This window comes from Phalaenopsis equestris, unplaced genomic scaffold (assembly GCF_001263595.1).
Source record: "Phalaenopsis equestris unplaced genomic scaffold, ASM126359v1 Scaffold000877, whole genome shotgun sequence".
Taxonomy (NCBI): domain Eukaryota; kingdom Viridiplantae; phylum Streptophyta; class Magnoliopsida; order Asparagales; family Orchidaceae; genus Phalaenopsis; species Phalaenopsis equestris.
This window is the reverse complement of record NW_018165317.1, coordinates 454277-466139: the sequence shown is the minus strand read 5'-3', so window position 1 is coordinate 466139 and position 11863 is coordinate 454277. Positions and strand designations below refer to the sequence as shown.

General features: G+C 34.1%; 2 protein-coding genes across 7 annotated transcripts in view; one reads left to right on the top strand and one right to left on the bottom strand.

Moving 5' to 3' along the window:
- LOC110032045 (methyltransferase-like protein 6) overlaps window positions 1–4496 on the top strand; it is a 62088-nt gene extending 57592 nt beyond the window's left edge. Inside the window, exons 7-9 of one of the 6 annotated variants that reach the window (XR_002294811.1) lie at window positions 1791–1910; window positions 3981–4075; window positions 4259–4496. Coding sequence is in view for 2 of the 6 variants with exons in the window: in XM_020735554.1 (XP_020591213.1) it covers window positions 1791–1901 (111 nt within the window). In the remaining 4 variants the exon portion in view is untranslated. Of the gene's footprint in view, window positions 1–1790; window positions 1911–2492; window positions 2557–3980 lie in introns of all 6 variants that reach the window. The other 5 variants (XR_002294812.1, XR_002294813.1, XR_002294814.1 and 2 more) reach the window with 5 other exon arrangements.
- Window positions 4497–11458: 6962 nt separating this feature from the next.
- Window positions 11459–11863, bottom strand: part of LOC110032065 (AT-hook motif nuclear-localized protein 19-like) — a gene marked incomplete at its 5' end in the record, with an annotated part of 669 nt that continues 264 nt past the window's right edge. The window contains one exon of the mRNA XM_020735578.1: window positions 11459–11863. This exon is cut by the window's right edge and continues 264 nt beyond it. Coding sequence (XP_020591237.1) covers window positions 11459–11863 — 405 coding nt within the window.

The following is an 11863-nucleotide window of genomic DNA, read 5'->3' as shown; positions in this document are numbered from 1 at the left end:
GGTCCTCGGGCTCAGTGGCCCTTTTTATTCCACACAGGAGATATTACAAGTTGTGGGAGAAGGGGAGCAAGCTCCCTATATGAATGGGAGAGAGAGAGAGCCTAAGGACCCCTTTTTACATGCAAGGGGTTTTCTTTTTATAGAGAAAGAGAGGGGAGAGAGATTACTTTTATGCCCCTACTTAAAGGGGAGCAGTGGGGTCCTTTCCTTGCTTGGACCGGTCTCTCCAGAGCTTTCCCGTTGGTCTCGTCGGCGTCAAGTGGTCGACCTAGGTAGTCGTTGACAGCCGACCCACATGGCAGATTGTATGGGAGTGGCCGACCCTCTTTCTTCACTATGGCCTGCTCATGGTGGCCAACCGGCTAGGGTGGCCAACCGGCTAGGGTGGCCAACCAAGGTGGCTAGTTGGGTAATGCTATATATGACTAGCCCAAGTGGTCGATTGAGGTTGGCCTACCATGGTGGCTAGCCCAGGTGGCCGGCCGGGTGCTTCTCTACGTGGCCGACTTAAGAGGCCAATTGAGGTTGGCTAGCCGATTGAGGTGACCGACCGGATGCTTCTCCATGTGGCTGGCTCCTTTTCCATGGCCTACCCCTTTTAGGATGTTGAATTCAAATCTGTTCTTTGGAGTGCTCAAGGAATAGAGCCAAAATAAAAAGAGGGGGAGAGAAGGAGAGAGAGGCCCCGTCAAGGGGCAAAGAGTGGTGGTCCTTGTGCTTGACGACCCCTTTTATTCCACACGAGAGGTTACAATGTGAGAGAGAAGGGGAGCAAGCTCCCTACATGAGAGAGAGAGAGAGAGCCTAAGGGACCCTATCCTATTTTTACATGCAAGGGATTCTCTATTTATTGAGAAAGAAGGGAGAGAGATTATTTTTATTACCCTTCTTAAAGGGGAGTAGTGAGGGGTCCTTTCCTTGCTTGGACCGGTCTTTTTGGACCTTTTACGTTGGTCTCGTTGGCGGCGAGTGGTCGACCGAGGTAGTTGTTGACAACCGGCCCACATGGCAGATTATTTAATATCAAAGATTTTACTTTATCTTTGCACTGTACTTATTGATTTTATCTTTATCTTTATTTTATCCATAGGAGTGAAATACTTGTCTTTATTAACTTTTCTTTCTTCTTTTTTAATGAAAAATAGGTAAAGTAATAGAGAATGTGCTTATCTCTTTCTGTTTTCTTGTACGGGGAGAAAATATTGCATCCGGAGTTCGAACGTAGTTTTGCGTCTGGACTCCAATAAAACCGCGCCATCTATAAGATTCACTAAATGCAGTCAACTAACTTGCAGTTGCTACTTCTGTTCTCTTTTGTTTGTGCGTGCTGACCATTTTTTTGCATTTCCATAAGGTCTACTAATGCAGCTCAAAGAGAATGTAGAATTCATATCAGATGTAATTAGATCTACCAAATTCTAGCTAGATCTTAATCTTCTGCATTGTTCTCTCAACGATGCTAAGCGGTGATTGGACACTTTTGATTTTGCTTTTTATTTTTTATTCTTATTTTATTTTGTTTATGTTTTTACTTGAAAGAAAATATATTTGGTAAGTTGTAACATGTTTAGTTGTTTTAAAAAAATACTCAAAATAACTCTTAGATGTTTTATGTGCATTTAAAATCAAGCTAATTTATTTTTGAAAATAAAAGATAAAAACATACCAAAAAAAAAATGTAAAACAAACATGATTTTAGAATAAAAGCAAAAACAAAAAAAAAACAAAAAATAAAAGTGATCCCAAACATGCCCTATGTTGATAGCCATGTTTGCTTTTTGTGCTTTCAGTTGGAGCTTGAATACTGTTGTGTGCTCTCTGTGAATCATCGGAGTGGTAAGAAGATGAAGAGGGTCTGGGTTCATGGCAAATTCCAGAAGCCCATTGTTGGTTCGTCATGATAGTCTAAGGTATTCTGCTACACGAATCTAACCTTTGTTCCCTTTGGGCTATTAATTTTTGTTTTACCAATTTTAACGTGTTAGAAGTACTGAAATGCTCATGTTATTGATTCAGTTTAGCGCGTGACTAATGAATTTCTAAATACAAATTGCATTTTAAAAATCCCTCTTAAATTTAACATGTGCCATTGTTTTAGCATTGAGAATTAAAATTAGGGTGAATGATTTATGCCACATGATTTATGGACGTGAAGTTTCTCATGTTTTTGTAGGTTTTTTTATAACCTGATAAAATTAATTGAACGATGTGGTGATGAAATGAAAAAACTGATAGAAAGGAAATTATCAAGTCATGCTACCAATGTTATTAAGTGGTATGTGCATTTGAGTAATGTGATGCAGCTGTCTGGAACAGGATGGTGAAAGATAAAATTCTTTCGATGCGTTTTTTATTTTTACCATTCCTCGTGTTTTCATGATCATCTTGAATTTTTTTCTTTGAATAACATATTATATGAGAAACATTTTATGGGCCCATTGCATGGATGATTTGTTTTGTTTTTGTTTTTTTTTTGGTCAAAATTTTTGAAGAATAATGCAGTGGATGTTAGGGAAGGAGGCTATGAAAGCCGGAGAAAAATTGCAGATGTGCAAGGTCTTTTGTGTTATCCACTTAAAGAAATGAGTATTTTTCTGGTTTTATGCATTTAACTGATGTGCATCCCTTATATTGTTTATTTATTGGAATGACTATCTGTCTGTTAAAGAGTAGTTTATTAACCATTTATGTTTTCATTCTATACCAATCCGATTGCAGGGGATAGTTTCTTGCGCTCTTCTTTTGTAATATCAGAATGTAATATTTTTGAGCATTTACATTGTAAATGATGAATGATGAGACAGTTCTAAAATATGCACCTAAGGCACGAAATTTGAGATCTAATATCTTGATGAAATTGCATTTATTTTAGTGACTAATATCGAGTCTTAATTAAGGTTCACAACACCAAGAAAAGTTGTTCAGTGTTATCTTGAAAAAATATTAAATAGGGCTTATGTAGGATCTTTTTTCATTTTTTGTTTTTGTTTTTAAAAACATGTTTTTTAATGCATTTTTATATGTTATTTATTTTTTTTTAAAATTTTAGAAGTAAATTAACTTGTTTAAAAACATTCAAAATAAATATTAGATGTTTTAAGTGTTTTTAGAAACAATTATCTAAACATGTTTTATTTCAAATCAAAATATAAGTAAAAAGTGATCCCAAATGGCCCTGATTTTAAAAAACTAGTTAGAAAACTCATAGTCAATGAATCACATGTACTATATATTGAATCAAAGTGTGAAGTTGGGTAGTCTGATGTTGCATTAACAGAAAAGGTAGTTACTTTGTTAATTATTATTTCTTAAAGTGTATTAAATAATGGAAACAATGTATTTGATAAATTAAGGCATTTCATTTGCCCTCTCATGATGATAGAATTGAGGCATGAATATGTCTTACATTTGAAGCTTAAAATCAATATTTTAGCCGTCAAAGCCGTGTCGGATAGAATTTTACTAGAAGAAATGACAAGCAGAATCCAATCAAATTCACTGGTCATATTTTGTTCGCCCAATCTATTCCTTGGTACTTTGAAATAAGAGTCTAGGTCAAAGTTACAATAACTAAATATGAAAAAATTAATTTAAAAATAAACTGTCACCTGATATCTGCCACTTAATATGTCATGTTATAGTTTGATAAACATGCTATATCCATTATTTCTTCCACCTTTGATGAGCTGCATTACTCGCCTTCTTTTGATATTTTCTTTTAGGGACATTTACATACATACCAACCAGTTCCTATTTATTTACATATCCAACATCTATATTCTGTTTTTTACATTTATACCATCCCAATCTTTCGTAACACACCAAAGCTACCAATATTTTAACTTTTAAAATGTGAAATATGCCTTTTCACGTATACGGAAGATGGTATGCATGTAAAAATTGAAGTTTAGGTGTTGATATGTAAATGCTGGGAATTGAGTGGTATATATGTAAATCTTCCTTTTGTAACTTCTCCTTAGTTTCCAATTCAGCGAAGTGGTGCACCATGCTAACTGCAAGCATCAAGGTAGTTCGAGCTAAAGCCCCCGACAGTCTCCAAAATGATCAAAACCAGGTGCAGCACTTGAACTTTCTTCTTGGTACCCATAAAACTAATATTTTGCATTTTCAAACAAGAACTGAATCTGCCAATGAGAACTTTCAGGAGCCACTAGATCAACTGTTTTTGCATCATTTGATGATTTTGACTCTTTGTAGTATTGTTTGTGGTTTTCTTAACCCTTTTGCCCTTTAGCAGAGCCTTCGTTTGTCTTTTAGAGAAGAAAGAGACTTATAGACACCTCACCCACAATCATATTTAAAAATAGCTTGGAATCATGGACTTCTTCTCATCTTGCTTCGTGCTTCCCCACTATAATTGGATTATGATTTGTAAACAGTGATGTTTCAAGTTTACATAGAAATTATCATATACAGAACAAGATGAAATTGCTACATGATTGTTTAGGGAAAATAAGATAATTGCATAAATCAAATTAAGTGGGTCCAGGTTTTGCAGTTTGGGCAGGGATACAACATGAAAGACATGGTGGATTATTGCAAATTTGTTTCAACTTCATCTTTTTCTTTCATGTAAGTTCAAAAAAGGTCTATTTTCATAAGAGTTTGCATACAAATATAAAATTTTCCTTTGATGACTATTCAGCCTGAAAGATCTATAGGTCTTTGACATGCCTGGCTTTTTTTGCCTGTGAGAGTTTTCCATAGATGAAAGAGAAAGGCAGATTTACATGCATACCACACAATTCTTGTCTATTTGCAAATCTAACACCCAAATTTTGATATTTACACTTATAACATTGGGGTGTCATAAGCCTATATTTCACTTTTAAAATGATAGTGATAGTAGTATTTTTTTTTATGTGATTTCAAAGATTTAAGTGAGATGTATGTAAATATGATGAATATTTTGGTGTTTAAGATATGTAAATACATGAGAATTGTGTGGTATGTCTGTAAATGTCCCTAGAAAAAAGCTTATTTTGTGATTTTTAAAGTAATAGATTTTATTTTTAGGGACATTTACATACATACCACCCAATTTCTATGAATTTACATTAATCATTGAGCTTTTGGCCGCTATAATTGGCAAGGATATGTTGCCATGTAAAGTTTATTATATAAATGACCATTACCAAGCAATATCACGTAGGCGCATTTACATAAATACCACATAATTCTTATATATTTACATGTCTAAGACTGAAACTTTCATATTATGTACATAAAGCTCAAATCTTTGCATTATATTAAAAATATCGCCAAACATTTTTAAAGTGAATTACACATTTTTATGCATAAGTTTTTAAAACCAGGGTGTTAATGAATGTAAATATCAAAATTTTTGTTATTAGATATGCAAATGCACAAGAATTGTGTGATATTTTTGTAAAATTTTCAATTAGATTGTATTTCATAATCCTTTTTCCTAGCCTGATTATTATTTAATATTCTATGATCCCCTAAAATTAGACATTTTAAATTTATAACTTGCACATCAAGCAATGTGGTGCTGGCGCTCTTGACATAATCCTTTACGTTGAGCACATTTTCTGTCCGGACTCTTGACGTAGTTCTACGTGCGTCGTAGGTTATTCCTGAGTTATTTTCAAGTTATTTTTGAGTTATTTTCAATGATCCTGAAATAACCCAAAAATAATCTGAGGTCTTTATTTTTTGGATTATTTCTGGGTTATTTCAGTATTATTGAAAAAAACTCAAAAATAACTTTGCCCACAAGTAAAGCTACATCAGTGGTCCGCACAGAAAAATTTTCGCCATACATTTGGCATTTTTATAAGAGAAATTAGTTGTTTAGGCTTTCAGTCTAAAGAAAATCATCTCTGATTTTTCAAATTAACGACAATTGTATTAGTTTTTAGTGTGAAAGATTAATAATTATCTATCTTGAGCATGTACATTCTGTACGGGCTTGTGCTTGTTCTATACTTATTTTTAGAAGTAATCACAGGGTCAAATCATGCAAATAGGGCTATGAAATTAGGGCTGTCAAAACGGCTCGTTGTTCGCGAACAGCTCGTGCTCGGCTCGAAAAGAAGCCCGTGTTCGGCTCGTTCGCAAAGTTAACGAGCCGAACACGAATAACACGAATAATTATTTGTTCGTTCATATATGAGTAGTATTTTCTAAAAAACTTAATTGACTACAATGCTACAAAGATTTATAATCAATTAACATTATTAATGAAGAAAATAGAATAAATATTATTAAATTAAATTAAAATGATGTTTTAAATCTTGCCTCAATCCTTAACATTTTTTGACTACGTGATTAGGGTTGTATTAGGGTTGTCAAAATGACTCTATGTTCGTGAACAGCTTGTGTTCGGCTCATTAAGCAAACGAGTCGAACACGAACACACTTTCTGAGCTCGAAATATAAATGGGTTGAACACGAGCTGAGCCTGGGCTCGCTCTTGTTCGGCTCGTTTGCACCCCTACATACAAATAGTGAAAGGAAGTAAAACAAAAGAAAGGATTACTTTTTGAAATTTATCGTTTGTGATTATTGTAATTTATGTTATAAAATTTTAAATTTGTGGGAAGAGCGAACTTTGATAATCGTATTTATAGAGTGTTACAATTATAAAAAAGCTCGATCAAATTGCTTGTGTTGATTCATTTGATCATGAATTATTCTTTTAGTAATCAAATATCTTGATGATCTAGGAAATTAGTGTTGTTGGGTTCGTTGGATTTCTCTTATTAGAATGAAACTCGCTTTGAGTATGAGCATATAAGATTGATCGATCGTTTGACCTTTCAATTTGTGTCCCAAATTTTTTATTCACATTTCAAATTCATGATTTTGAGTTTATTTTCTAGAATCAAAATGCAAGCCACCTTCGCAGAGTGGTTTGGAGCTTTGTCTTTCAACGAATAAGTTTTGGGTTCACCGCCTTGCATATGCAGGGTGCATGCATTTGGTGTGCGTGTTAAAAAAAAAAAGGATTTTTACATGCATAGCACTAAAAATTTACCTATTAACATATTTCACACACAAACTTCTATAGTTTGCACGCCGTCGGCACTGCCCTCGACTCCAAAACCAAGGGGCTCATCTTTTTTTTCTCTTGACCTCTGTCTTCTGGCCTCTACTTCCCTCGGACAATCCCGCCACTTAAACTCGAGAACATGTTGAAGATGGAAACCCTTAATAGAAGTTAGAAAAAGTATATTTTGTAAATAGAGAAGTTTGGGTTATGAAATATAAAAAAAAAAAAAAAATCAAAAAAAGGTTAGTGTATGATATATGTTATTAAGTTTTAAGTGTTAAGTATGTAAAATCCCAAAAAAAAATAATAATAATAATTTTACTAAAATTAGAAGCTTGATGATGCTTAATTTAATTCTTGAAGCTCTCTATTCAAAATTTATTTAAAAATTCAATTAGATGGATCTTCTGAATTTTGAATATCACGACTAAGAATACAAAATATCAACATAGAAAAGAAGGAAGCATCTCAACGCCGTATTTTCATAATTTGTTTAAACGCGTTAATCAAACGGTATGATGACGTTTTCAAAACGCCGCCCGCACTTATAATCTGCCTCAAAAGGGCCCTAAATAAGCGAGAGGTATTTTGATAGCAAAATAAACGATATTCAGCCTTCTGCAAATGCAATTATTATTTGCTCAATTTTATACTTTTCGATTTTTGTTAGCTATATTTTAATTCTAATTTTTTGTCATTTTTTTTCTTCTTCTCCTAAAAAAATTGTATTAGAAGTTGACTTTTTTTAATATAAGGATTTAATTTTCTTTTTTGTGATGCAATGCTACAAGTTTGGCTTTGATTTTCTTTTGGCTATTTATTCGCTCTTTTAAACTGTCATTGAATTATCAATTAGTTAAGTGTGGTAACTGTCAGAAAGTTATGATCTGACTTTTTGAAAATAAAAAAAATAAAATTGTAATAATTATCACAGCTTTTTGAATAACAGTTTCTTCTACGTCAAATTCTTCAAATAGCTGTAGTTGCCTCAAATATACCCTAAGAGATATTTAATATCAGTGTGCTAGAAAATCTATTGTCAGTGCATTCAATAGCGATGACCATACGGTGATGGAAGAGAAGTGGCATGGTGGTCCGATGATGACGACAACTCAATGATGGCGATCAGGCAATGGCGGTCCAACATTGGTGATGGCCAGGAAGCGGTGGTTTGGCGGTGACAGCGATATGACGGTGGTGGCCAAGTAACAATCTGGGATGACGAGGGTTGCAGTGGTTCGATGATGGTGACAGTCAGCCAGTGGTGGTCTGACGATGACAATGGTCGATCGACAGTGGTTGGGTAGCAAGGATGATGGTTCAACGATGGCGGCTGCTCAATGATGACGACCAAGCAGCATTGGTCCGGTTGTGGCGACGACTGGTCGGCGGTGCTTTGACGTTGCTGGAGCTCAAGAACGCTCAAGAGCTTGAAGCTCCTTCAGTTTTCTCCTTCGATCCAAGTCCCAAGTTTCCTTTCATAAAGGGAGAGGAGCTCCACTTATAGATTTTGGGAATGGCATCTTCATAAATACTGCATGAATTCGGACTACTCATTCGGACAACCCATAACGATCACTTTGATTGAATGGTGTTTTATTAGCATTTGTGTCTTAATGATGTCATGAAGTGATCATAGGCTTTTTGGAATCTGCTTAACGTCACGCTCAATTTGACTATAAGTTTGTTAGATTTGGAATTCATTTGAGCATTCAATTGTCCATGCAAATCCTCCAATTGCAATTAAACAGCTTAATCTATGCTTGCAGGCTCGGATCAAACCAATTTTGGCTTCATTGGGCCAGCTTTATTGAGACGGCCAGTTTGACTATATGCTTGCTGGAATCGAGGCTCTGGATGATCTTGAAATTGAATCAATAATATTTATTGTTCAAAATGCTCCAAGATTCGTGAATGATTAAAATAATCATTTGATGATATATCAAAGTTTTATTTATGGAATACCCTTCTCTATATAATCAAAAACAAAATGCAATCACAATATTAAGCAAAAACATAAGCATGGGATCATAAACATGATATGACATAAATAAGAGATATATTACATCATAAAAAAGTACGACCCCATATGCCATGGGCATGTTATAGTTTATCAATTATAAATATGAAATATATATATTTTTTTTATTATTCTCCATTAAATTATACTTTTATTTTTGCAATAAAAATGCCTAGATATTCAATAATTAAGTCTAAAAATGATTAAATAGCATATAGATTATAAATCTTTCACACTTTCATTCCTAAATCGAGAATTATAAAATTTAATTGAGGTTAGAATATGATTTGAATATGATTCGAGTAATATTTCACTGAAGTTCTAGCAAAAGTTTGAATAAAGTTCAAGTAAAATTTGTATTTAGCAAATATGCTACTAAGGATGGTAATAAAATTGTCATGTGCGCCCTTGGGAGGTAAGTTGGTAGGCAGCTACGTTGTCAGTCGTACGCCCCCTCTGGTCCAGGTTCGATCTCTACTAGGACGGATATCACATATGAAGAGCACAAATACTACCATTTAAGAAAATAATAATCATAAAATGACAATAAAACTGTCTTATTAAGCAGACTAGCTCAGTATCATATCCTGTTTGATGAGAATGACTTAAATTCTAACAATCTTCGAGAACTCGTATACACTTTTATACGAGTATTATTTTTCAAATTATTTAGTTTCAATATTATTTTAAAATTTTCATTTTAATATATATTCTAAAAATTATATATGATTGCATATATATATAAACTATTTATGTTATTAACTTCCCAATTTAGGTTCATTGTACTATGTATTTGTGTTATTTTTTTTTAATTGCTCTTTGTTGTATTATGTATGTTATGTTATATCTTTGAATTATACCCTATTATGTTATAGTTATTTGTAATTATATCTCTTGAACATCACTTTGTCGTATCATAAATATTTATTATATCTCTTTAATTACACCATGATGTGTCCAATTTATCATATTTGAATACTATTAGAAATATGAACCCCATCATATGGGAATCTGATTTGAACATTATTTGAACTTTATTCAAACAAGTATTTGTTGCTCTTGAACTGATCTATATAAACATTTTTTTTTCAATAAAATAAGCAATTGATATATTTTTAAAATTTTTGATATTATGGGTAATGTTGTAAATGAGTCGAGCTCGAGTGAGCTCCGGCTTAGGCTCGTTTTCGATTCGTACGCATGTTTGGCTTGATTTACATTTTCTTGTTTTGAGTTCGGTTTGACATTGCCCTGTTCAAATTAATTAGAAAAATAAATTTATGATGATAAGTTCAAACTTTCACTATTCGTATGCAATAAAAAGCACGCATAGTGATTTAAACTTAGTTATAAATATATATAATCTATTATTATATAAATACTATATATAATTTCTTTATTTCGAGCTAAAACGAGATGATTCCGATGGAACAAAGAGTTGTTTATGTTTTGCTAGTTTATAATTCAAGCTTAAAGAATCTGTACATATTCAGATTGTTTACCTAACGAACAATTTGAACATGAGCTGTTTAACGAGCCGAACACGATTTGTTCACGAATAATGAACTTTTTTGATAGCCCTAGTTATTCGACATATATAATTACTTTTTTTCTTATCTATTTCATAAATAAAGACCTCTAAATCTCGAGGGAGAGAAAGATCTATTTGATAGCCCTAAACACTTTGAGAAAAAAAAAATAATAAAAAATATAAATAAGAAAATTCGATAAGAATGCCAAGAGCGAGTCTAACGTGGGACAGAAAGATCTGGCTTAGCTCATTCGCTCGTAAACTCATGAAAAATGAAAGAAAGGGCAGAGCTCGAAAGGAATGAGAAATTCTCGAACAAATTTTTTATCTCGCAATCAGCTTGATTAACCTGTTCCATTTCTGAGATTACAAGTTTCGAGGCTTGGAACTTAAAAATTTAATCAATGATATTTTCATCAAACTTAAATGAGATAAAATTAAATGATTTCAATTTGAACATAAATCAAAAAATATATTTTTTTGTGAAATAACATATAAAATATTATAATAATTATGTTCAATAACCTAAATGAAGCCATATAAAAATCAATATATATCTATTTTCTATGATCATCATGATAAAAATTAGAAAATACTTTAATCTAATTTTCTTCAAAAATACATAGAACAAATTTATACAACATTATTATGATAAAATGACCCAAAAGATTATCAAATCTCTTCAGCCTCTACATCTACTTTGAGATAAATGTACAATAATATGTTTCTAGCTCTTTATTATGCTCAATTAAAGGCAGAGATTGTGCATGATCCATGTCCATGAAAGACATAGATAGAAGATGACTGATTTGTAAATATCAAGTTTGGGTGAAGGTCTAAACTCTAAACAAACATATTATATCCAATTTAATTATAAGGTGGCGGCCGGCCATGCGCCGCCCATCCATACCCGCCATCCAACCCCCCCCCCCCCCCCGGTCTGCTCCACCACCCCCCCCGCCCCCCCCGCCGCCGTCGGTGGCGCCGCAATGATCCCCGAAGTTTCCGGTATCCCCGTCTCCTCCTCCTCGATAGGCAACCTCTCATACGTGGAGTTTGAAAACGTAGCCGCCACCACCATGACCGGTCCCGCGGCCACCAATGGCCCCACCACACTCCCTCCCACCACCTGCCCCTGCCCCCCGGCCAGATATACCGTCAACCCCGTTGTCCCCGGCGGCGACGGCCCCGGTAGAAACGTTCCCGTCAGCGCCAGTATCTCGAACCGTCCGTTAAGCGCCACCACGGCGCTCGGAGCGGACGGCTGGCGGAGCGG